The sequence below is a fragment of the Vidua macroura genome, chromosome 21 (assembly GCF_024509145.1).
Source record: "Vidua macroura isolate BioBank_ID:100142 chromosome 21, ASM2450914v1, whole genome shotgun sequence".
Classification (NCBI taxonomy): domain Eukaryota; kingdom Metazoa; phylum Chordata; class Aves; order Passeriformes; family Viduidae; genus Vidua; species Vidua macroura.
In genome coordinates this window covers 8,909,596-8,934,342 of record NC_071591.1, presented here as the reverse complement: position 1 = coordinate 8,934,342, position 24,747 = coordinate 8,909,596, and the positions used below count along the sequence as shown (strand labels likewise).

At 60.4% G+C, this 24,747-nt stretch overlaps 2 protein-coding genes across 5 annotated transcripts in view; one reads left to right on the top strand and one right to left on the bottom strand.

Annotated features, from left to right (window-relative positions):
* Nucleotides 1–96: 96 nt before the first annotated feature.
* SLC31A2 (solute carrier family 31 member 2) lies at nucleotides 97–5,681 on the top strand. Of its 3 annotated transcripts, none has more exons than XM_053996596.1 (4): nucleotides 97–189; nucleotides 3,036–3,102; nucleotides 4,068–4,236; nucleotides 4,759–5,681. In XM_053996596.1, the coding sequence occupies exons 2-4, from the start codon at nucleotides 3,036–3,038 to the stop codon at nucleotides 4,925–4,927; spliced, it is 405 nt and encodes a 134-aa protein (XP_053852571.1). In that variant the 5' UTR covers nucleotides 97–189; the 3' UTR covers nucleotides 4,928–5,681. The 3 variants fall into 3 exon arrangements, with proteins under 3 accessions (XP_053852571.1, XP_053852572.1, XP_053852570.1); XM_053996597.1 differs by lacking the exon at nucleotides 97–189 and adding an exon at nucleotides 455–538 and having other exon boundaries at nucleotides 4,025–4,236; XM_053996595.1 differs by lacking the exon at nucleotides 97–189 and adding an exon at nucleotides 461–538.
* NIBAN2 (niban apoptosis regulator 2) overlaps nucleotides 5,645–24,747 on the bottom strand; it is a 30,923-nt gene continuing 11,820 nt past the window's right edge. Inside the window, exons 2-15 of one of the 2 annotated variants that reach the window (XM_053996593.1) lie at nucleotides 22,127–22,257; nucleotides 18,599–18,727; nucleotides 18,410–18,515; nucleotides 16,525–16,692; nucleotides 12,678–12,793; nucleotides 12,491–12,595; nucleotides 11,297–11,459; nucleotides 10,749–10,936; nucleotides 10,432–10,587; nucleotides 9,652–9,768; nucleotides 9,116–9,223; nucleotides 8,896–9,007; nucleotides 6,416–8,389; nucleotides 5,645–6,327 (exon numbers count right to left, since the gene is read on the bottom strand). In XM_053996593.1, coding sequence (XP_053852568.1) covers nucleotides 7,107–8,389; nucleotides 8,896–9,007; nucleotides 9,116–9,223; nucleotides 9,652–9,768; nucleotides 10,432–10,587; nucleotides 10,749–10,936; nucleotides 11,297–11,459; nucleotides 12,491–12,595; nucleotides 12,678–12,793; nucleotides 16,525–16,692; nucleotides 18,410–18,515; nucleotides 18,599–18,727; nucleotides 22,127–22,257 — 2,882 coding nt within the window. In that variant the 3' untranslated portion in view covers nucleotides 5,645–6,327; nucleotides 6,416–7,106. Of the gene's footprint in view, nucleotides 6,328–6,415; nucleotides 8,390–8,895; nucleotides 9,008–9,115; nucleotides 9,224–9,651; nucleotides 9,769–10,431; nucleotides 10,588–10,748; nucleotides 10,937–11,296; nucleotides 11,460–12,490; nucleotides 12,596–12,677; nucleotides 12,794–16,524; nucleotides 16,693–18,409; nucleotides 18,516–18,598; nucleotides 18,728–22,126; nucleotides 22,258–24,747 lie in introns of those variants that run through there. The other variant, XM_053996594.1, reaches the window with a different exon arrangement.

The window sequence follows — 24,747 nt, the reverse complement described above, 5'->3', positions numbered from 1 at the left end:
GGCCTGCCCACCCTGCCAGGGAACAATTCCTGATTCCCAATATCCCATCCATCCCTGCCCTCTGGCAGTGGGAGCCATTCCCTGTGTCCTGTCCCTCCATCCCTTGGCCCCAGTCCCTCTCCAGCTCTCCTGGAGTCCCTTTAGGCCCTGGAAGGGCTCTGAGCTCTCCCTGGAGCTTCTCCCCTCCAGGTGAGCACCCCCAAAAAATGTTTCAGCATTTTTAGAGTGCAAACCGCGGTGCAGCCGGGGGCGAGGGGGGGACCAGCAGAAAAACCCTCGGGCGCTTCAGATCAACCCCGGCCCCGGGACGGAGCCAGGAGCGGAGGGAAAGCGAAACCGCGGAGCGCGCAGGGGCCGGGACGCGCCCAGGGCTGCCGAGCACGAGCAGGGACGCGGGGAGGGGACAAAGCAGGGACCGCCCCGCACTACAGATCCCGGGGAGCCCCGCGCGGTCGCGACATCGCTGCGACATCGGCGTGACAGCAGCGCCGGGGGGGACGCGCCGGGCCCCGCGCCCGCTGCCACCGCCAGCATGCAGGTGAGCCCCGGGACGGGACGGGCACGGCACCGGGAGAGCTCGCTGGAAGCCCGGAAGCCCCCCCTGGAAACCCGTGATTCCACCCTGGAACCCCGGAAATCTCCCCTGGAACCCCGGGATTCCACCCTGGATCGCCTTAAATCCCCTCTGGAACCCTGTGAATCCCCCCTGGAATTCCGTGATTTCACCCTGGAACCCCGGAAATCCCCCCTGGAACCCTGTGAATTTTCCCCCCCCCCCCCCCCCCGGAACCCCTTAAATGTCCCTGGAAGCCTGTGATCATCCCCTGCCACCACATCCCCATGAATCCCCAGCTGGAACCCCATGAATTCCCCTGGATCCCCTTGAATCCTCTCTGGAGCCACGAGAATCCACTCTGGACCCCCTTAAATCTCCCTGGAACCCCATGAATCCCCCCAGAACTCCTTAAATCTCCCTGGCAGTGTCCAGGCTCAGGCTGGACAGGGCTTGGAGCAGCCTGGGATGGTGGAAGGTGTCTGTGTCCATGGCAGGAGCTGGGACAAGATGAGCTTTAGGATCCCTTCCAACCCAAACCATTCCACGGTTCTGTTTGATGTTTAGGGCTCCCAGCCCCCTTGCTTTGCTGGCAGCAGCCCCCTGAAGCAGCAAGGCCTGGAAGGTGACACCAGTCCCGAGGAGGACCTCAGTTTGGGGACACCCCCGTGGCCGGTGTGTCCCCAGTGTGGGGCTGCAGCTGGGACTGTCCAGAGCGGGGTCGGGGTGCTGCAGGAGGGCAGCTTTATCCCAAAGTGTGGGATCAGACATCCCAGTCGGACTGGAGCAGCAGGCTGGGATGCAGCCTGGCACTGCTCTGTGCAGGCACCACTGGTTTTGCTAGAACAACCCCAAAAACTGCAGCGGATCCAGCCCTAAAAGCACGTTGAGCACAGGAGATTTCCCAACAGCTTTTTTTTCCCAGTGTGAATTCCTGCGGGGGAGGAGCTGGGCGCAGCCTCACCTGGGAGCCTCAATCCCTGCTGCCTGGGCAGGTGGGGGAGGACAGGATCCCCTCCCTCTCAACAACATCCCTCAGCCTGGGACATCTCCCTGCCAGCGGTGGCTCTTCCCTATTGGGAGGAGTGCAGGGATTTTTAGGATTTTGCCCTCTTGACCTTCACCCACCAAGAAATCTCTCTGTGGCATTGCTGTTGGCCCAAGGAGCATTATTTTGGTGTCACACCCACGCTGGGCACCCAGAAACATGTGGCTCCACCCCAGGCTGGAGCAGCAAAGGGATCTTCTGGATCTCTGGAACAGGCTGCCAGGGGAGGGGTGGAATCAACATCCCTGGAATTGTTCAAAAAACACAGAGAGGTGGCACTTGAGGACAGGGTTTAGTGGAGGCCTTGGCAGTGCTGGGTTAATGTTTGGATTTCTGATTTTAGATGGCTTTTCCAAAGTTAATGACTCTGATTCTGCCCATCACTTCTGTACCCCATCCCTAAAACTGTCACCTGCTCCTTCTACCACCTGTGGGTGAAGCCTCTGAAGGAGAAATAGCTCAATTTAAAGGCTAATTATCATTAATCTGTGGCCAAAGGAGGCTTAAAAGGCTGAGCCAATTACATGTGCTAATGTGCTGTGGGTAAGGAGGGCCGAGGGCTGTAATTGGAGCCAGGCTGTGGCCTGAACACCCACGGGGTATTGGATGGTATTTCTGGCTGAGGCTGGTCCTGCTCCTGTCAGTCAGCTCTGCTGGTGTTGGAAAAGGCAGGAAAGAGCAGCCAAACACGGATCTGTGCAGGAGAGGAGCAGCTGTGACTCCACAGACACCTCCTAGGGAGATTCACCAAAGGGAGCACGAAAAACCCAGCAAAATTCCACCTTTTGAGCAAGATGTGGCAGCTGGGTATGAGCTCTGCAGCTGATGTTACACAACAGCAATTCCTGCTCCTCCTGTTTCAGCAGGGTGAAGGAGGAGGGGTGGTGCCTTTGCAGGTGCTGGCAGTGTTGGGATTGATGCTCCTCTGCCAGGGAGGCACCCCTGGACCTGGTCCCCATCATTGGGTGGTCACACCTGTGGCTCTGGCTGCCTTGGTGGTTGAGTTTTTGGGTGTCCTGGCAGTGCAGGAGGTTTCTCTGCCCTGGGAGGCAGAGGGGAGCAGAGGCTCTGCCCACCAGCTTCCCCTCAGCCTCCACCTGCCCCCAGGGACCTTCCCTCCTCAAATTCACGTGGATGAAGTCCTGGATTCATCTCTCTTTGTCACAGGGGTAAACTGGCTTTTTGTCAGAGCCCAGACACAGGAGCTGCTGCTGGGGGTGGAAATTGTCCTGCTGGAGATCACGGGGAGAGTTCAACCCAGTCAGCATGACTGTGATTGTCTGTGCAAGTTCCTCTTCCCGTTTCAGAACTTGCACCATTTGGTGAAACCCCAGATGAGCATCCCAGGGTGGGGGTGCAGGGACTTGCTGGCAGTGTGGGCACCCATCACCCCGAGGGGCTCCTGCACTGCCCCTTCCCTGGCCTCTTTTCCAGATGACCTTCTACTTCTCGGACACAGCAGTGCTGCTCTTTGACTTCTGGAATGTCCACAGCCCCACAGGTAGGCTGCCAGCGCTGAGACATCCATCCCTCCATCCCTGTCCATCCATTCCTGTCCATCCATCCCTATCCCTCCCTGTCCATCCATCCATCCATCCATCCATCCATCCCTCCCTCCCTCCCTCCCTGTCCATCCCTATCCCTCCCTGTCCATCCCTATCTCCCTATCCATCCATCCATCCATCCATCCATCCATCCATCCATCCATCCATCCATCCATCCCTCCCTCCCTCCCTCCCTGTCCATCCCTCCCTCCCTCCCTCCCCCCACTCCCTGCAGAGCTGTGTGGGCTCCTGGAGCAGTTTTTGGCAGGACCTGCTGTGCCCTGGGCATGCCCCGGGCGGGGGTTGATCCTCCCAAGCCAAAAGCAGCAGGCAGGGAGCTGTGTGAAGCCCCCTCAGCCTGCCAACCCCCAGATCACTCAGGAGTGGCTCAGCTTGCCACTTTCACACTTTTTTGTCTGTTTTTGATTATTCTCCCAACATCATATTTTTACTCCACGTTTTTTGTGGAGTGGATGCAAAGCTGTGTATTTGTTTCTCAGCAGCTCTCTAGGACAAGAGACACAGCATTAAGCTGAGCCAGGAGAAGTTTAGGCTGGACATTAGAAAAAATTTCTTCATTGGAAGGGGCTGCCCAGGGAGGTGGTGGAGTCAGTGTCCTTGGAGGTGCTTAATGAAGGACTGGATGGGGCACACAGTGCCATGGTCTGGGTGACAAAGGTGCTGTTGGGTGAGGTCACAATTTGGGCTTAATGATCTCAAACGGCATTTCCAACCTAATTCTGTGAATTAAAAAGCTAAATACACCATTTCCTGACATTTAACAGCCCTGCTGCCCACCCCCCGTGCCAGGAGCCCTCCACACCCCCCCGTGGATATTCCCAAACACCCCGTGCCAGGGTGGCCCTGTCACCCGCACAGCCCGTCCCCAGGCGTGGGCAGTGTCGGGCTGTGTCTCCTGCAGGGATGGCGCTCTCGGTGCTGGTGATCCTGCTGCTGGCCGTGCTCTACGAGGCCGTGAAGATGGGCAAGGCCGTGCTGCTGCGGCGGGCGCTGCTGGCCCTGCCCCGCAGCCTCAGCCAGGAGGCGCTGACCGAGCCGCAGGAGGGGGACAGCGACCCCGCGCAGGGCAGGTACCACGGGGACCCCCTGCACCCACCTGCCGGCTCAGGGGTGGCTCTGTGGCCCCATGGCCAGCACACAGGGGAGAAGGGCTGCCAGGGAAGGGGGGTGTGTTCAGCCTGGGGAGGTGGCTCCAGGGACAGCCCGGCCCCTGCAGATCCTCTGGGAGATGTCCAGGGTGGTGGCTCGAGGCTCGTGTTCCCCTCCAGGAGCCGCTGTGGGTGCAGGAGGGTCCTGCTGGTTTGGGGATGGGCACAAGCAGCAACTCACTCCCCACAAGCCTGGCCCTGGCAGTTCCTTCCTTTGGAGCCAAGCCCTGGATTTTTCCTCTTGTATTTAATCCTTCATTCCTGAGGCTGCTCTTACTGCCAGCCTCATCGATTTTGGAGCAGGATTTCCCCCTGAGCTGCTGTCTGTAGCCCCCACCCCCTCCCTGCTGCCCAAACTCTCCTCTGGCCCCTCCAGGCTCCGGGTGGGAGGCGATTCCAGCTGCCCCAGCCCCTCGTTGATGGCATTTCCCATCTCTTCCCCAGGTGGTTTTGGTTCCACGTGGGCCAGACGCTGTTCCACGTGGTGCAGGTGGTGCTGGGCTATATGGTCATGCTGGCTGTCATGTCCTACAACGCCTGGATCTTCCTGGGGGCCATCGCGGGCTCCACCCTGGGCTACTTCATGGTGTACCCCCTGCTGGGCCGGGGCTAGAGCCCCCCAAGGTGGTGGCACACGTGTCCCACCTCCTGCTCCTTTGTCTGGAAAAGCTGCTGTCACTTCTGCTGGGTCTGTCTCTGTCCCCGTGCTCTGTGGGATGCAGAACCCAAGGACTTGCTGGGGGCCCTCGGGGCTGGCCCCGCTCTGGGGACAGGGACCCCATGGCCAGCACTCGCCATGCTGCCACTGGCCTCGGCTGGTGGCTGTGCCCTGGCTCTCAGGGACCTTTGTCCAGGTGATGACAGCGGGGGGGTGCTGGCATTTCCTCCCCCTCCCTGCTTTTCGAGGAGGTTCATCCTGACTGGAATGGGAACGATCCGGTGACTTACTGCGGGAGGGGACAAGCTGGGGACAAGGACCCCTGCCCTCCTGCCCAGAGCTGCCCTGCACCAAGCCCCTCTTCACACAGTGCCTTTGGGGACACTGGGGGGGTCCTGCCACCCCCACCCCGCTCCTGCGCAGCGCTTCAGGGATGGGGCTGGAGCAGCCCCTGAGCCGCTGGCGTGGCTGTGCCAGGGGGGAAATGCTGCTCCAGGTGCCTCTTGCTGCTTCCTCAGGACACCCCTTTTAATAAAATCATCTCAGCTCCGCTCCCGCTTTGTGCCACTGCTGGGTGGGCTCAGGGTGTGACACCCCTGGGTCACAGTGGGACCGGGGATCCCCAGCCCTACCCAGGGAGGCGGTTCAGGAATAAGGAGAGTCTCCTCTGGCTTTAAATAAAGCTTTTCCATTTTATTAATTATTATAAGCATATCTTTAAACATTTGTATAACTTTCTTAATAAAATATCCTGGAAGAGACAGGTTTGAAGTTCACAGAGAAAGGCACTTTGAGAGGGGCCTCCCAAGGCACTTTGGGGGCCCCCTGAGTGGGTTAGGCTGGGCACCCCCCTTCTGAGGCAGGAACGGTGGCACCTAAGCACAGGTGGGTGTCGGGGTGCTGGTCCCTGCTCCAGGTGTCACACCCAGGAGTCCTGCAGACCCCCAGCACCTCCAGGGCTTCTGGCATCACTCTGTGGGGGCTGCAGCACAGCAGTCCTGTCCCCATGACACACAGGGGGGCTCAGCAAACCCCTGCTCTTTGCTCAGCCATCACAGCAGATGCCAAAATCTGCAAAGCTGGAGAAACCATCCATGGAAGGTGCTGAAGAGATCTGGAGGGCAAGGGCTGGGATCTCTCCACTGCACAGCAAGCTGAGCCTGGCATTATCCCAGTCCTGCCAGGCACAGCTGGGACATGGCATGAGTGCCACCTTCCCCCAGAGACTGAACTCTGAACTTAAAATAGCTCCTAGAATAGGAGCTCCTAGGGGTGAGGATGGCTGGGGGTGGGCTCTGGGTGCTGTGAGCCCAGCCTGGGTACCCGGAGCTCAGCCTTGATGCTGTGAGCCTGACCTGGCTGCTGTGAGTCCAGCCTAGATGCTGTGAGCCCAGTCTGGGTACCAGGTTACCAGAAGCCCAGTCTGGATGCTGTAAGCTCCACCTGGATGCTGTGAGCCCAGTCTGGGCACCAGCAGCCCACACCTGTCCCAGCACTCTCCCCCTTGGCAGTGGCTCAAGCCCCTCAGCGTTGCTGTCCCTGTTGTGTCCCTGTTTGCCATCCTGTTTGCCATCACCCCCTGCAGCCCCTGCTCCCACTGGTGCTCCTGGAGCTGGCCGGCTGGGATGGCAGTGGGCAGGCTCCCAGGAACCCCCCCGGCTGGGATGGCAGTGGGCAGGCTCCCAGGAACCCCCCCGGCTGGGATGGCAGTGGGCAGGCTCCCAGGAAACGCCCCAGACTGGGACAGGGACAACCCTGGGGACAGCCAGGAGTGTCCCGCACACCCACCCTCAGCAGGGCTAGTGCCAGCCCCCCCAGCAGCCCCAGGCACTGGTGTGGGGGGCACATAAAGCTCTTCAGTAAAGCATCTCCTCAGCAGGAAAGAAAATAAGGCAGAAGAAGGACAGAGCAGAGCGCAGGGGATGCCCCGTGCCAGACTGGGGCCACCCCAGCCCGGCCCGGCGGGGGCTGTGGCTGTGGGCAGCCCCCACGGCAGCGGGACCCCCGTTAGGCAGTAAGGTCTCGGTGTCCCCATCCCCTCCCTCTCCCGCAGTGCTGCTCTCCATCCCAGGGGTCCTATCCCCCTCCCCCAGCCCCAGCGTCACCGGGGCCAGTCCATGGCGGGGGGCTGGGGCTAGAACTCAGTCTGCACCCCCTCACCGCTCTCTGTGGTGCCCCTGGGCTGCGGGGGGCTGTGCTCCTTGTCACCTGTCTCCTTGTCACCGCGCTGGTGACACGCTGCTGGTGGGCTCTGGGCTCCAGGTGGTGCTGCTGTGACATGGGGCACGCTGGCCTCTGCTGGGACATCGGCTCGGGGGCTGGGTGGTGCTGCTGTGGCGTGTGGCACGCTGGACACTGATGGGGGGTCAGCTGGCACGGGGGACGCTGGCACGGATGATCTTGGTGTGACGTGTGGCACCTCAGCCCCTGATGGGACATCAGCTCTGGGCACAGGAGATGCTGGCACGGATGATCTCGGTGTGACCTGTGGCACCTCAGCCCCTGATGGGACATCAGCTCCAGACATGGGGGAAGCTGGCACGGATGATCTTGGTGTGGCATGTGGCACTTCGGCCTCTGATGGGACATCAGCTCTGAGCACAGGTGATGCTGGTCCAGGACGTTGTCTCCCAGTCCCTGATGGGACCTCAGCTCCAGGGACAGGTGACGATGCTGGTGTGGCACACTGCCCCCCTGATGACACCTCAGCTCCAGGCACAGGCGGTGCTGGTGCAGCCCGGCGTGTCCCAGCTCCTGATGGGACCTCGGCTCCAGGGACAGGTGACGGTGCTGGTGTGACACGTTCTCTCCCAGTCCCTGGTGGGATCTCAGCTCCAGGGACAGGTGACGGTGCTGGTGTGACACGTTCTCTCCCAATCCCTGATGGATTCTCAGCTCCAGGTGCTGGTGATGCCACCGTGGCACAGCGCACCCCGTCTCCACCACGGGCTGGACCTTGCTGTGTGACATCCCCTGGGGCAGCCCCTGCCAGCAGCACGCCCTCCTCGCTGGCACCGCTGGCGTCGGTGCCGTTCATCAGCCGCTCCTCCGCCCCGGCGCCATCCCCGAGGCTCTCCTGTGCCAGCGCCTCCCGGATCTCCTTCACCGCATCCGGGGGGCTCGGGGGCACCCCGGGATGTGCCTCCCCTGGCTCCCGTGGCTCGGGGGAGCCGGGCTGCAGCAGCGCCTCGGCCCCGTAGGGCAGGGCCCCCTCGTCGTCCTGGATGACCGACACCACCTGCTTGGCCCTGCGGCGCCGCTCGGCCGCCGGCTCGGCCTCGGGCTGCCCGCTGTACTCCTCGCTCCAGTCGATGGCCGGGCCCTCTCCCAGCAGGTGCAGGTTGGGATCGCTGTTGTGCATCACCATGCTGTCCCTGTACAGGTTGTGCTTCCGCTGCACGGCCGCCTCCTTCACAGCTGGGGACAGGGAGGGACAGGTCACGGGGCTGCGGGCACCGCCGGGCTGGGGCAGCTCGCCCAGTCCTCCCCGTGGGTGATGGGAGAGGCTGGAGCTGGGCGGGGGGGGTCAGCATCCCACCCACTGCTCAGCCCTGCCAGGGGGCAAGCCAGGTGGGAAAGCTGCTTCTGGGGCAGCCCCCAGCACCCTGCATGGGGTCACCCCTCTTTATAGAGTCTCCAACAACCTTCATGGGGTCACCCCTCTTTATAGAGTCCCCAACACCCCACATGGGGTCACTCCACCTCATACAGCCCCGAACTGATCCCCTGAATGGGACTGCCCCTCCTCAGAGACCCCCTAGCACCCTGCAGAGGGTCACCCCTCCTTGTCCAGCCCCCAGCTGGCTCTGCATGGGAACACTCCTCCTTATCCAGCCCCTGTCGTAGGGTGACCCCCTTCTTGTACAGCCCCCAAAATCCTGCAGAGGTCACCCCCTCCTCACACAGGTGCCACAGGACCCTACCTTGCATGATGTCTTTCATCACCGACTGCAGCACCACCTCCTCGTAGGTGTTCTCCACCAGGATGAAACTGGCAAAGTCCTCGAAGATCAGCTCCTGAAACTTGGCTAATTCCTGCCAGGGGAGAGGCGGCTCAGCCCAGCAGGTTGGGGGGAATGGGTGCTCTAACCCCTCCACGGGGGTGGACAGTCCTTCCCTGCACCCCAAACTTTCCTCTCTTACCCCCTTGCAGGTGGGTGCCAGCTTTTTCAGCAGGAAGGGGATGGTGATCTGCAGCAGGGCCTCCCTGAAGAACTTCTTCCTCACGGTGCTGCTGTCATAGTCGAATTTCTGCAGGGTGAGAGGGTGCCCCAGGTCACCCAGGGCTGTGGGCAGGCTGCCCCTGCCCACGGGCACAGACTCGTGAGATTTGCCCCCGAACCCATTCACACTGACCCCTCTGGCCTCACATCCCTCCCTCCAGCTGTTGCCCAGTGTTTTTGAGCCCAGGTAGGAGCCAGCTCTTCCACTCCTGGCTGCAGGAGGGTTTGGGGGCCAATCTGAACCCTGGGGGGCTTTTACAGACGTGGTCAGATGGGACCTGGCTCCTGCAGGTGATTTCCCACTTGCCTGCCCCCAGCAAAATCCATGAAACCCCCAAAAGACTTTTGTTGAAATAGATTACATCACTGCTAGCCTCTTCCCTGGCCCTGGAACAAGGCCACCAAAGGCCACCAAAGGCCAGCAAAGGCCAGCAAAGGCCTGATCCCCTGCCTCACCTTGAGCACCCTCTCGAGGATGCGCTGGATGGACTTGCAGAGGTCGTCCTTGCCCTGCAGCTTCCCCAGCTCCTGGTGCAGCAGTGTCTCGAAGGTGTACACGGCATCGTCCATTTGCTGCGACCAGAGACGCGTGGTCAGCGTGGGGGGCACCCAAAGGGTGGGTAGGGGGCTCTTGGGGAACTGCCACACCGAGATGAGCCTTAGCACAGAACCCCACACTGGTTTGGGGTGGAAGGGACCCTAAATTCATCCAGTGCCACCCCTGCCATGGGCAGGGACACCTCCCACTGTCCCAGGTTGTTCCAAGCCCCATCAAACCTGGGGCACTGCCAGCGATCCAGGGGCAGCCCCAGCTGCTCTGGGCACCCTGTGCCAGGGAAGAATTCCTCCCCAATATCCAACAGGCAAAGAGCCTTCACTGCAGAAATCCCTGATGTCCCAGCATGGCATCCACAGCCCTCACCCCGAGGATCAAGGTGTTGGGAGAGAAGGTTGCTCAGAGCTGGTGTTGCACCCCTCATCCTCCTACACCCCACGCCAGGTTAGGCTGGGGCAGACCCCAGAATTGGCTTTTACTGGCCTTGCTGGTGCCAGTGGGCTCGGTGGCAAAGGGGCAGCTGTGCCGGGATGCCCAAGCCCACCATGGGCTCCAGACCAAAGGGGCTCCATCATCCACCCTTCGAGACAGCACAGACACCCCAGCCTGGACCAGCCTGGGCTCCCAAACCTCTGTTCCCAGCCCAGGGGGACAGGGGAGGACCCTGGTCCCCATCTCACCTGTCTCATGTGGATCTGGGCCCTCTGCTTGAAGACGGACGTGCTGGAGACATCAAATCGCTGCTGAAGACCCTCCAGTTTCAGCTGGTCCATCTTCTCATAGCACGACTGCATCTTCACGGGGTGGAAGGCCAGGTGGGACAGCTTCTCCATGTACTGGGGACAAAGCCAAGCTCAGCCTCTCAGGGCAGGGACATCCCACCCCACATGGGTGGAATTTTCTCAGCCTGGGGTCTCCCAGTGCTGTCCACACTGGGGATGGAAGCAGGACTGGCCTTGTCACCCCTAAGCTGGCAAGGAGCACCACCAGGTCTCACCTCCACCAGCTTCTCCAGGCCGCCCTCGTTGACAACGTTCATGTTCATGTCGGTCACCTCCTTGAAGAACACCTCCCGCGCCTCGGCGAAGCCCTGGCTCGTGGGGGTCATCAGGGCCTCCAGGATGGAGGAGATGTAGGGCTGGACGTGGTTACGGACACAGACCTCTGCCTTGGGCAGGACGAAGGCTGGGAAGGAGCAGGGGTAAGGATGGTGAGGCTCCTCTGTCCTTCCAGCCCTCCACATCACATCCTAAACCCACCCCAGGGAGGAGGAGCTGCCCCTGCTCCCAAACCCTTCCAGGAGTCTCCCCCTTTCACGACAACACAAAGAACTCCTGCAGAGTGCCCCTGGTCTGTCCTGAATCCACTCCTGCCCCGCTGCCATGCCAGGGGGTGACTGCCCACCTTGTCCCCGACCCCCTGGGACAATGCCAGTGAGGACATGCACCCCCAAGGGTGCCAGGGGCTGTGCTGCACCCCGGGAACAGCCCCCCCAGGAGCTGTGGGCACACCCACACATCCCAGGGCATCCCTGCAGGGCTGCACCTCGGATCTTGCTGGCCAGGTGCTCCTTGGAGGTGATGATCTGGTCCATGTCCGTGCGGATGCTGCTCTCCAGCTGCGGCCGCTCCTGCTCACACCTGGCCACCGCTGCGTCGTACTGCGCCTTGGCCAGCTCATAGACCATCCTATAGACAGCATCCGACACCTGGGGGCACAGGTGGGGGGGGTCAGAGGCCCCCACGCCTCCAGCTGCACCCCCAACCGTCGTACACCTGCTGAGCCATCCCCAGAGCCCTGACAGGACCCTTCCCCACAGCCTGCCAGGGGCTTCCACACCAGAGACCCCCCAGCTGGGTGAGATGGAGCTCCTGCGGTGCAGAAACTGCTTCCGAGTGGTGCTGGAGGGGCAGAGAGGTGCCTCCATCAGGAAACCTGCCCCAGGTAGGGATGGGAATGCTGCTGGTCCAGGGATGCTGCATGTCTAGGAATGCTGCAGGTCTGGAAATGCTGCAGGTCTGGAAATGCTGCAGGTCTGGGGATGCTGCAGGTCTGGGGATGTTGCAGGTCTGGGGATACCAGTGGTCCAGGGACAGTGGTGGTCCAAGCAGGAGAGCCCCAGCCCACCCTGAAATCTGTTCCCTGCCCTGTTCCCCCTCCCTGGGGTCCCAGAGCCAACTTCCTGAGCAGGATGGAGCCGCTCGCTGAGGCTTCACGCTCACTTTGGGATTTTGGGACCGGCAGGATGCAGAGCGCTCCCCCTCCTCCCTCCCCGGGCTTCCCAGCCACCGCAGCTACCGGAAAAGCAGTTTGTGTGTTTTCAGGCCGCTCGAGTGGCCCATTACGAGCCTGGTGGTAATTATCGGGGTTTAAGGTTTTAACAGGCAGTTCTGAAGAGCCCTCAGTCTTTCGCAAGGGTTTGGGCTGGATTTAGCCCGCGCTGCTCTAAAAATGGCTCGGTAAATTTAGCCGGGACAGGCTTCGCTCCGGGGCTGGGCTTCCTCCTGTTTGCTCGCCTGGCCCCAGGCGGGGCCGGGCAGGGCTGGGCAGGGGCACAGAGGGAGCTTTAAAAATCCACTCTGGAGAAAGGACGGATTCTTCGGAAGGGGCCGGGAGAAGGGGGCAGCGAAGCCGGTGGGCACCGAGCCCAGCGGGGAAGGGAGGCTCCCCAAGCCGGGTCTGCGGGCAGGGGGAGGCCGGGCGGCGGGGACCCCCCCCCCGGCAGCCCCAGCCCCGCACCTGGATCCAGGTCCGCTGGCGCTCCGGGGCTTTGCCCTTCAGCCGGGGGCCGATGGTGCTCCTCAGCTCGGGGAGCAGCTCCTCCATCACCAGGTTGCTCAGGACCTGTGGAGGCAGGAGGTTTTTGGGGAGCCTGCTCAGCCCCACAGAGCCCTCGCCGCGCGGTTTTGGGGGTGCGGGTGCTCACCTGGGTCTCGTTCCCGCAGAGCATGTCCCAGGTGCCGTACTGCTCCTTGGACTGCCGGTACATGCGGATGGCGTCCGTGAAGGCTGGAGCCTCCACTTTGGAGTCCTCGGAGATCCCTGCGGAGGGGGTACGAGTGAGCAGCCTGGAATTGGGAATGAGGGGCAGCCCAGCACCCCCAGCCCACCTTTGTGTGCTTCCCGTGCGAGCCCCCAGGGCTGTCACCAGGACTGGGGGATCCTGTCCCCAGACACTGTCCCTGACAGGGTGGGGGGCAGCAGGGGTTGGGGGGCTCCTGATTCATCCGGAGTGATCCCCTCCAGAGCCACCCCGAGGGCAGGGAGGCTGGGCAGGATGGGGGCTCGGTGACCCCAAATGGTGCAGAGGCACCTGGGGGCTCAGTGACCCCCAAAAGGTGAATGAGGACCGGGGGGCTCAGTGACCCCAAATGGTGCATGGGGACTTGGGGGCTCAGTGACCCCAAAAGCTGCACAGGGACTTGGGGGCTCAGTGATGCCAAATGGTGCACAGGGAGCTGGGGGCTCATGATCCCCAAAAGGTGCATGGGGACCTGGGGGCTCAGTGACCCCCAAAGGCACAGCAGGAGCAGGGGCTCAGCAGGATGGGGGGGTTCCGTGACCCCCAACACCACTCAGCACCCAGTGAGCCCCCAGCAGTACGGGATGGGCCAGCTGGGGGGGCTGGAGGAAGAGGGGCCCTGTGGGGAGCAGCATGGCTTGGAAGGAAGAGGAAAGTGGCCAAGAGGCGTCAGGAGTGAGTCAGGGCCGGGCTGTCCCCGGCTGAGTCACTGCAGCACGAGGGGGCTCAGGTGTCACCCCCACCCTGCCACTGCACCCACCAGGAGGGGCAGGGCTGGAAGCGAGAAGGAGATGGGGACAGCGGGCAGGCAGGACAGCCCGGGAGCTGTCCCACATGTCCCATGCGTGTCCCTGCCTTGTCCCAGCCTGTCCCGGCTGTGCAGGTCCCTGCCAGACAGGGAAACACCCGTGGGAGAGAACCCTCCACCCCAGCTCCCCTCCCCATGGCCGGAGGAAGGATCAGGACGGGATGTGAGCAGGGTGACCCTGCTGGGAGGCTCCAGGGGATCATCCCTGCAGTGCTGACACGTCCCACAGCACCTGGCAGGGCTGGGGACACGGCCAGGTGCCCAAGAGGGACAGCCCAGGGGCACTGAGCAGATCTCTCCCAGTGCACACAGACTTTTCTAAGGTGATTACAATTAACTCCAAGCCTAAGCAGCTTTTGCTAAGGGGCAGCTTAATAATCAGGGGGGAAAACCACTGAGAAAGTAAAATCTGCTCCTTTCTCAGTCTTTGGTGGGAGCCAGAGCTGGGCTGAGCTTCCAGGGGTTGGAGCTGCTCCATCCACAGCTCCTGGGAGCTCAGATCCCCTCCCAGGTGGGACACTTGTCACCTTCTGTCCCTGCCAGGCCTGGGGCAGGATTTGCCTCCCAAGAGCCTTCCCAAGGTCACTCACTCCAGGCTGAGCCTGGGGACATCCCTGAGTCTGTCCCCAGCCCTGTGCCCTTCCAGGCTGGGCTCCCGTGCCACTTCCCAGGGCAAATTGAATGAGTTTCATCATTAACGTGTGGTTTAGGGCCTGGAGGGGCAGGACACAGGGAATGGCTCCCACTGCCAGAGGGCAGGGATGGATGGGAGATTGGGAATCAGGAATTGTTCCCGGGGAGGGTGGGCAGGCCCTGGCACAGGGTGCCCAGAGCAGCTGTGGCTGCCCCTGGATCCCTGGCAGTGCCCAAGGCCAGGCTGGACAGGGCTGGAGCAGCCTGGGACAGTGGGAGGTGTCCCTGCCATGGCAGGGGTGGCACTGGATGGGATTTAAGGTCCCTTTTAACTGAAACCATCCTGCAACAAGGGGCAGGAGCCCTCGGGGTGGGCACTGCCCAGCCTCGGGTGACACCAGACTGGACAAGGGACAGTTTTGGAGCAGCCAGGGGCTGCAGGGACACCAGGCTGACCCCGTCTGTGTGAGGAACAGAGCTGCACATCCCCAGTCCTTACAGAGGAGCTGCTGTTACACAAACACGGTCTGAGACAGGGAGCTGAAAATTCCCACACCAATCACAACCAGAGGCAGGAACAGAGCCTCTAATTTAGGGGAAAAAAAAAAAAAAAAACAACAACCTAAAGTGCTTTCCAACAACAAAAGAGCCTTCATGGAATATGAAACAGGATCCTGGAGCTCCCAGGGGCAGAGAGGGGCAGGAAGAACAATGTCACAGACAAATCCGGGCTGGAGGAATGCACCAAGCCCTCCTTGGCCACTGCCCACTTGGGAAGGCTTTTCCATCACATGCTGAGGAGAAGGAGAGGGAGGAGAGGATTTTCTGGCATTTTCAGCCATTTTCATGTCTGGCAGAGGAGCTCACACCTCCCCTGTGTCCCACAGCAGCACCCAGCAGGTGAATTAGAGATGAAAACTGGGGGTTTGTTAGCAGGACATTAATTCCTCTTTCATCCAGAGCTGGGTTTGCTCACAGCCAGCACAGGGGGTGCTGAGCTCACCCAGAAATGCTCCTCAGGGGATGAGGGGTCACAGCACCCAGCCCCACACAAAGGAGGGGGCACATTCAGCCCAACGAGCTCAGAGACCCCCAGCACAAAATAAAAATAAAAAGAGCAGTTTTTCAGGAGATTTAATTCAACGTGGGGGGATGGAAACTCTCAATGAAACCCAGGCTCCAGATCCCACCCTATTACAGCAGCTCTGGCAAAAATTGAGGCTACCCAGAGTTCCCAGGAATGAAAGAAGCATTTAGGAATTGAGCAGCATCTAAAATGCCCACTAAAACACCTGATTTTGAGCAGGTTTCAGCTCTGGCACCACCTTCCTCAGGAAATTTCTCACCATCCCAAGCATGGTCAGGACCTGGGGCTCAGCCCAGGAGTGCCCAGGCCACAGCCAAGCAGGAAAATCGTGTTTTCCTGCCAGAGTATCACTGATGTGGGAGGCAGGCCCTGCCTCCACCCAGCTGCACGGCCCTGCACCCCTGCCACAGCCCTGCACCCACAGCTCTGCACCCACAGCTCTGCACCCACAGCCCTGCACCCACAGCCCTGCACCCCTGCCACAGCCCTGCACCCACAGCCCTGCACCCACAGCCCTGCACCCACAGCCCTGCACCCCCTGCCCACAGCCCTGGCGGCTCTCAGGGGGAGGTTTGGGGTTTGGTGACTTTAATTAGCAAATATTTTCTCCCTCAGGGTGGGAAATAGGCATCAGGGCAGCTCTGGATCCAGGCTCTGTGCTGACTCCTGGAAACACTTCCTCCTGGGCAGAGGATGGAGCTGGGCACAGGGATGCTCCAGGGAGCTGGGGGTGATGCTGGCATTGATGAGATGCTCAGTCATGGAACCCCACACTGGTTTGGGTTGGTGGGGACCTTAAAATCATCCTGTTCCACCCCCTGCTGTGGGCAGGGACACCTCCCACTATCCCAGGGGTGCTCCAGCCTGGCCTTGGGCACTGCCAGGGATCCAGGGGCAGCCACAGCTGCTCTGGGCACCCTGTGCCAGGGCCTGCCCACCCTCCCAGGGAACAGTTTCTAATTCCCAGTATCCCATCCATCCCTGCCCTCTGGCAATGGGAGCCATTCCCTGTGTCCTGTCCCTCCATCCCTTGTCCCCAGTCCCTCTCCAGCTCTCCTGGAGCCCCTCTAGGCACTGGAAGGATCTCCCCAGATCCTTCCCCTCTCCGAAGTTCCTCCTCATGAGCTGCAAGCCATCCCCTCTCCCCACAAAGCCCAGCCTGGCCTGTGCAGGGTGGCTCTGTGGAGCAGGAGGTCGCCGCTGTGTCCCCCGGTGTCACTCACCGTTGTTGCAGTGCCGCACGCAGTCCTGGAACACCGCCCGCCACTTCTCCTGCTCCTTGCCCGTCATCACACAGAAATAATAGTGCCGGGCATAGGGGTGCCACAGGATCAGCGGGAAATCCGTGGGGCACTTCAGGATGGGGGAGTGCCCAGATTTCGGTGTCACACCTGCGGGAAGGCGAGGGTGGTTTGAGGGGGAGATGGGGCCGGACAGGGGTGGGGAAGCTGCAGGGTTGGGGGTGTCCAGCAGGGACACACAGAGCCTTCAGCTCCTCCCAGGGCCTTTGCTGAGAGCTGTTCCAAAAAAAAAAAAAACCCAAAAAACAAAAAGAACCTCATTTTCCCCAAAAGGAGATCAGAATGGAAATTGAGAAGTAAAATTAAAAATAATTAAAATCATGTGGTTCTCATGGAGACATGGACGTTTTCCTTCCTATTATTTTCTTTCCTAATTTCCTATTATTTACCTATTATTTTCATATGAATTATTCTCCTATTTTCCTTCCTTCCTTCCTTCCTTCCTTCCTTCCTTCCTTCCTTCCTTCCTTCCTTCCTTCCTTCCTTTCCTTTCCTTTCCTTTCCTTTCCTTTCCTTTCCTTTCCTTTCCTTTCCTTTCCTTTCCTTTCCTTTCCTTTCCTTTCCTTTCCTTTCCTTTCCTTTCCTTTCCTTTCCTTTCCTTTCCTTTCCTTTCCTTTCCTTTCCTTTCCTTTCCTTTCCTTTCCTTTCCTTTCCTTTCCTTTCCTTTCCTTTCCTTTCCTTTCCTTTCCTTTCCTTTCCTTTCCTTTCCTTTCCTTTCCTTCCTTCCCCACCACTTCCCAAAGGTGCCCAGCAATACTACATCCCAAAAAAAACCACATTCCTGAAGGTCTTCAAGGATGCTACACCCAAATCCCACTTTTTCCAGAAGGCCCTCAGGGATTCTATACCCCAAAATGATCCCTTCCAGCATCCCCAGGATGCTGAACCCTACAACAACCTCTTCCCGAAGGTCCCCAGGAATGCCACACCCAAACCTACCCCTTCCAGAAGCTCTTCAAAGATGCTACATCCCAACCCCACCCTTTCCAAAAGGTCCTCAGGGATGCTACACCCCAAAACCGTCCTCAGGGATGCTGCACCCTAAGACCACCCCTTTTTGAGGGTCTTCAAGGATACAATGCCCCAAACCCACCTTTTTTAAGAAGGTCCTTAGGAATCCTGCACTCCAAAATCGCCCTTTTCTGAAGGTTCCCAGGAATCCTACACCCTAAAATCACCCTTTTCTGAAGGTTCCCAGGAATCCTACACCCCAAAATCACCCTTTTCTGAAGGTTCCCAGGAATCCTACACCCCAAAATCACTCTTTTCTGGAGGTTGCCAGGAATCCTGCACCCCAAAATCACCCTTTTCTGAAGGTCCTTAGGGATGCTATGTCCTAAAACTATCCCTTCCAGAAGGTCTTTAAGGATGCTACACCCCAAACCCACATTTTCTAGAAGGTTCCAAGGGATATAACACCACAAAATCAGCCTTTTCTGAAGGCCCTCAGGGATGCTACACCCTGAACTCCCCCTTTCCAGAAGGTCTTTAAGGATGCTACACCCCAAACCTTCTCCACAAGGTCCTCAGGAATGCTAGACCCCAAACCCACCCTTTCCAGTAGTCTCCCAGGGATGCCACACCCCAAACCTACCCCTTCTAGAAGATCTTTAAGGATGGCACACCCCAAACCCACCTTTTCTGGAAGGTCCTCAGGGATGCTACACCCTAAACTCACCCTTTTCTGAAGGTTCCCAAGGATACGACACCCCACAATCACCCTTTTCTAGAAGGCCCTCAGGGGATCACGCCCCCCAAACCCACCCAAAGGTCCCCAAGGGCTGCCCAGCAGCACGAGGGCCCTCACCTGGCAGGCTGTTGTTGACCAGCTCCAGGTACTGCTCCACGGAGGTGAGGACCTTGTAGCCAGCACTGTTGACCAACACCCGGGGCGGCAGCTCCCGCTCGTAGGCCTGAGCAGGAGAGATGGTGGTGGGTGGGGTGTCCCCTGGGGAATGACCCCGCTGGAGATGGGTGAAAGGAGGGTTGTCCTCACCAGTTTGTTCTCGTAGAGGACCAGCCCGTAGTTGTGTGGCACCACGCAGAAGCGGTTCCTCCACTTCTTGTTCTCCTCGATGTACTGGAAGATGTTGCCTGAGTAGATGACGTGGTCCTCCAGTGGGACCTGCAGGGAAGGGACGGGCACAGAGCATCAGGGAGGGGACAGCTCTGCCCTGGGGAGCTCAGCGAGGTGCAGCCATGGTGGCCTGGGTGGGTGTTTCTTCTCTGAGGGTCTCCACTGCAGTACCTGCCACGGCGGCGCAGATTTTGGTGCCTGAATTGGTGCATTTGGGCGATGCTTTGAGGGGCACCACAGGCTCAGCCCCAGAAAAGCTCCGAGGGGTGGCTCATCCAACACGTGGTGACACCTCTGGTGACACCTCTGCCCCTGGCACCTCCTCCTGGGACACACCGAGCTCAGCTGAGCCCCTCCAGCTCCCCTGGCTGAGTGGAAGGTTGGAGCAGAGCTCTCCAGCAGCTCTTCCCAGCTACTGCAATTTGGGTGTGTGCCACTGCTGCCAGAGGGCCCTGCCAGGGGCATCTGCAGGTGGCAGGAACCAAGCCCTACCCAGCAGGGTCTCCTGGTGGGACAGGGCAGAGGAAAGCACAAAGCCACCTCACAGAGCCCAGCACCAGATGATGCTCAGGTGTTCTGGAGTTCACTGGGACCAGTGACAGCCTTTTTAAACGAGGGGAGATTTTGGGTGGATTTTGGGAAGGGATTGTTCCCTGGGAGGGTGGGCAGGCCCTGGCACAGGGTGCCCAGAGCAGCTGTGGCTGCCCCTGGATCCCTGGCAGTGCCCAAGGCCAGGCTGGACAGGGCTGGGAGCAGCCTGGGACAGTGGGAGGTGTCCCTGCCATGGCAGGGGTGGAATGGGATGAGTTTTAAGGTCCCTTCCATGATTCCATGACAGCATTCCGTGACAGGAACAGGCCAAGGACACCCTGTGCCCCCGCAGCTGTGCAGCCCCTCCCTGGCTCTGCAGCACCTTTTGGCCGGCAGCGTTTACACCATCCCAAACACGGGCTGCCTGACAGAGCCAGCAATTTGTCCCAGGAATTTTTATGATCCCAGGAACATAAACAAGAGCTGAGAGCTCTCGTGAGGGCTGGAGTGTGTGGCAGCTGCCTCTTCTGCCGTGGCCACCCACCTTCCACCATGGTGGCCAGCAGGAGGAACCAGCCAGGGCTTGGATCCCACCCTGCCCCAGCAGCAGGACCCTTCTGCAGGACCTTTTCCCACTCTTCTCCCTTCTCCTGGCTCACAGGAACCTCTCTGCCTTCCCCAAACCCTGACCACACACCCCCTGGGCTGGGGCAGGTCTGACAGCAGCTTGGCTGCTCCTCACTCTCCTCACCGCTTCCCAAAGCCTTTGGAAGAGGGAAAAGAAACCCAAAGCAAGCCCTGCAGGGCTGGGGGCTGGCAGGAGGAATGAAACCCGAACCCCACGGCCACCAGCAGGGATGGGGACAGGAAGGACGTGGCAGCTCTGGGGAGTCCCCAGCAGTGACTCATCCACGGGGAATGAGCCCCCCATAACTGGCTCCAAAACCTCTGTCCAGGACAGACAGCTGGACAGAGCAGCTGCTGATGGAATAAAACCCACACTGAGCCCTGACACGGCTCTGGGGACCCTGGAGAGCCACCAGCACCCTGGGAGCCCCAGCACAGCTGTCCCCTCCTCACACACCCTCCCCAGCCCAGGGAGGCACCCAGGGGGCTCCTCCCAGCTCCAGGAAATATTTGGGACAGGAGGTGTGTGCCAAACTGTGGGGCTGGGCAGGGAGGGGCCGGGAGCCCCTGGGCTGCCCAAATCCCTGCCACAGGGCCAGGGCTGGAGGATGGCAGGGATGATTTTTCAGGAGCTCTGGATTGTTGGAGAGACCAAAGGCTGATGTGTTTATTCCATATTCTCATTGCTGTTGTATCTTGCTGATGTTTCAGGTGCTTGAATCATCCTTCACACCCCATTCCTGCTGTCCCCCTCTGTCCAGGAGGGCCACCAGTGTCACCCCTGGTGCCACTGCTCTGAGCACCACAGAGCTCACAAAAAAAGGGGAATAAACAAAGAACATTTAAAAATCCCAAATGCCACATCCCAGCTGAGGCCGGGCAGGATGACACCCTCCATCCTTGTGCCATCTTTTTGGGGAATGTTTGGGGGGTACAAAGTGCAGCTGGAGGTGGCCATCCCTCACTGTTGTGGTATTTGGAGTATTGGGACATCCCAGTGGCACTGCCAGGACCCTGGGAGGGGCTGGGCAGCACATGGGAGATGTCCCAGTGGCACTGCCAGGACCCTGGGAGGGGCTGGGCAGCAGACAGGACACTGAGCAGGAGGAATCCCTATTTCTACCCGGGGTTTTTCCAAGCCTTGCAGTGTCCCTGACCTCCCGACCTCACTGCTGTCCCTCAGACATTCCTGGGCTGCTCGCTGGAGCTTTTGGATGAAGCAACCAACCTGGAGGCACCTCCCGGGGGGGCTGAAGGCATCCGAGGAACCCAAGGGTGCTGAGGACACCGGGCCCAGGAACCTCCACTCCTTTGTTTTTCCTGACACACCCAGTGCCCAGGCAGGTCCCCGAGGAGATGGGGCACGTCCTGGTGCCTGGGCAAGGTGTCACCTCCATGGGTGGGTCGGGGACACGGCCTCTGTGAGCGCCCAGGGCTGGGGGCTGAGCTCAGGGAGGCATTTCCCAGATTCTTGAACAGAGCCACCCCTTCGAGCCCCAGACGAAAGCAGAAGCATGTGGCCATGTGCAATCACATCTCCTCCTGCTTTCAAGGACAGCAGCTCCACCAACCTGGCCAGGCAGGACCCCAAGAAAACCATCCCAGGGAGGTCCCCAAGCAGTGTCAGCTTGTGAGCAGCCCCACCTGAGGTGCCTCTGCCTTAGGAGGAGGGAGGGAAAGAGGGGAAAGAAGGAAGGAGGAAGAAAGAAGGAAAGAGGGAGAGAGGATCCTGCGGGCCACAGCACCAATCCCATCCCTTTAGCCAGCCAGGGGACACGTGGCTGCTGCAGTGAGACTCAGAGCCACCTCTGGGCTCACCTGCCAGGGGTTTCCTATTCCTCCCAAGGGATTTGCCCAGTGGGGAGCAGCACTCACACCCAGGAGCAGGAGGACACTGCCTGGCACGTCTGCTCAGGGCTCTCTGGGCACTGAGGGCTCCCCGAGCTCCTGCCAGCCCTGGCATCGAGCACAGACACCCCCAGCCAGCCTTACCCTGCTGTGTGCTCCTTCCATAGGGTAGAAAAAAGCCATCCAGGGAGCCCCGGAGCGCACAGGGCCCCAGGGACGGGCTGGGCCAGGAGCAGGGTACACTGCAGCCAGCAGCCTGGGCCAGCAGAGCAATGGGACCCGAGCCCCACGGCCACCAGCAGGGATGGGGACAGGAGGGACATGCCAGCTCTGGGGAGTCCCAGCAGTGACTCATCCACGGGGAATGAGCCCCCATAACTGGCTCCAAAAGCAGTTGCCAGGGCTCTGGGCAGGACGGGGAGCCAGGGATGGAGCCCTTACCTTGCGGTGCAGCAGCTGGGCCTGCGGGCCCCCGGCGCCCTCGATCTCATAGCGGACGCTGTTGAAGAGAGCTACTCCAAACTGCTCCTTGTAGCACCGGCAGAACTCGCCCAGCACCTTCCCCGTCTTCTCTGCAACGGGACAGCAGAGCCACGTCAGGCACGGGCTGGGTTTGGGGTCTGAACCCCTCAGAGCCCACCCAGAGCCCTCCCCAGTCACCCTCCTGCCTGCGGGAACAGCCTCTGGTGCAGGGACCACGGCAGAACCCGCTGCCTTCTGCCCTCCCTGTCCAGCCCAGGGCCGGATTCAGGGTCAGGATGATCTCTTTTTTCGGCCTTTCACACTAATTTCATGGATTCCTCTCCCCGGCAGGAAATTCCTGACATTGAGCTGATTCCGCCAGTGCCGGGGCTTCCTGCGCCTTGTGCAGCTCCTGGCCCTGCTCTGGCCACCTCGGCTGGCTGAGACTGGGGACAGCCCCCCAATCCCCAGCCCAAACATCACTGACACCCCCTGACCCCGCTGTGCCCCCACAAGAGCCATCCCACAGAGGGGCTCCCAGCCCGTGCTGCAGCAGGGTTGGGGTTGGGGTTGGCGTGAGGGGAAAGGACAGCCTGGACCCCCCACACTCACTCGTGTGAGGCAGGGACCCCCACCAGGACCCCAAACTCCAATCTGGGATGAGTCCAAGGTGCTGGGAGAGCCTGAACTGCGAGGTATCCCCCTGCACCCCGCACTGGAGGAGATCCCCTCCATCCCACAGGCAGCCCCTTCCCCAGCAGCCCCTCGATGCAGGGGGTGGGGGCACACTGCAAACCCACTCCCAGCAGCAGGGACGGGGCTTTGCCAGCCCCAGTGTGGCCAGAGGAGCCCCTTGGGCACCCTGAGCCACCCAGCACCCTCCCCACCTTTGCCCCAGACCCCACACCAAAACCCCATCCTGAAGCATCCCAAGGCTGGAGAAACAACTCCCCCCGAGCTGCTTTTGGCACACAGAGCCTCGACTTTGAACTCCTCAGTCAACTTTGCCCCAGAGCCTGTGAAAAATGAAGAATTTGAGTCTCCTCCAACAATTCCTGACAGCTCAGGCTTCGCCAGAGCGCTGGCGATGGTGCGGGGAGGCCGGATCCTGGCTCTGCATCCCAGTGCTGGAGCCAGCACGATGCTGGGGGCACAAACCCAGACAAAACAGCCCCCACGCCGGCTTGGCACAGCCTGGCAGCAGCCAAAACCTCCAGCAGGAGCCAAAATCTCCGGCAGGAGCCAAAATCTCCAACAGCAGCCAAAATCTCCAGCAGGAGCCAGCCCGGAGCTGTGCTGGCAGCCAAGGCAGCACAAGGAGCAGCTTTGCTGCAGGGTGCTGCAAATCCCCACGGGATGAGCAGCTCCAGAGGAAAATGCTGCCAGCAAAATGAGGAGAGATAAACCCATCCCTGAGGAGATGCCAGCACTGCCAGCCACGGGAGCAAACCACAGAGCAGCAGCACGCTGTGCCAGGGCGAAACCCCCCGAAATGGAACAAATTCACAGCAAAGGATGACACGGCCCAGCTCATCCCAGCACAGAATTCCTCAGCCTGGATTTTGGCCTCTCCTCCTGGCCTCCACGCAGCACCTCTGTTGCAATTCCCGTCTCCCAAGCTGTGTGATTCTGGCCAGGGCTCTGGGCAGCCATGCAGACAGCTGAGATTTAAAAGGATGTTTTGAGGTTTCATTTCCTTTCAGTCCATGGGAAAAAAGGAGCCCCCGGTCCCCGGGCAGGCGAGACGGCTTAGTCACTCATTCTTCCCTGATTAACAGCAGGGCCAATTAGGAGGGTTTAAGTAAATGGAAAAGCAAAAGTCAATAATTTGCAGAGGTTGGAACAAGACTTGCAGTCAAACATCCGAGGTGACTAAATCCGCCCAGGCTCAGCAGGACTCTCCGGGGTGCTGGGGGGATGCTGGGGGTCACTGATGCTCCCAGCCTGGTAGCCCAGGTGGCAAGCCCAGGGGAGCAAGAGGGACAAGGACCTCTGGGCATCAGGAGTGACATAAGAGTGGAGTGGAGTGGGGGGCTGTGCCTGAGCAGAGGGTGGGTGCCCACGCTGCCCATGCCAGAGGGTGTCCTGACCCCTCACATCCGGACACCCTCGCAGGGCTGATGTGTCACCCTCAGGAACTGCCTCAGCCGCCCCCTGGCTCCTTCATCAGGAGCAAAGCCTCCCCGAAGAGCTGGGGGCTGTGCAGAGCAGTCCCTGCCAGCACAATGGAGCACTGAGGGCTACAGAGAGCATTCTGTGCTCCAGCTCCACGGCCAAAGCCACCCGTGAGTGGCTGTCCCTCCACAAGCAGCTTTGGCTGCACGTCCAGCCAAGAGCTGGAGGGGTCTGGGGACAGGGGACACAGCCCCCTAGATTGTCACCTGTCCTCAGACCCCTCTGTCATGGCAGAGGAGGGAGGGACCCCGCAGCCTACAGCACCCTGGGTGTGGGCTCAGACACCCACAAAGCACTTTGGCAAACAGGAGCACCCACAGGGACCTCCCAGCGTGTCCCCAGCCAGCCACCCCCAGCGCTTTCCCAATGCCCCTGCTTGCTCTGGGACCAGCACCCACACCCTCCCCCTGCCACCACCCCGTCCC

Coding starts and splice junctions, on each gene's coding strand:
- SLC31A2 (XM_053996595.1), top strand. Junction 3,103..4,067: donor GAATGTCCACAGCCCCACAG/GTAGGCTGCCAG, acceptor TGTCTCCTGCAG/GGATGGCGCTCTCGGTGCTG. Junction 4,237..4,758: donor AGCGACCCCGCGCAGGGCAG/GTACCACGGGGA, acceptor TCTCTTCCCCAG/GTGGTTTTGGTTCCACGTGG.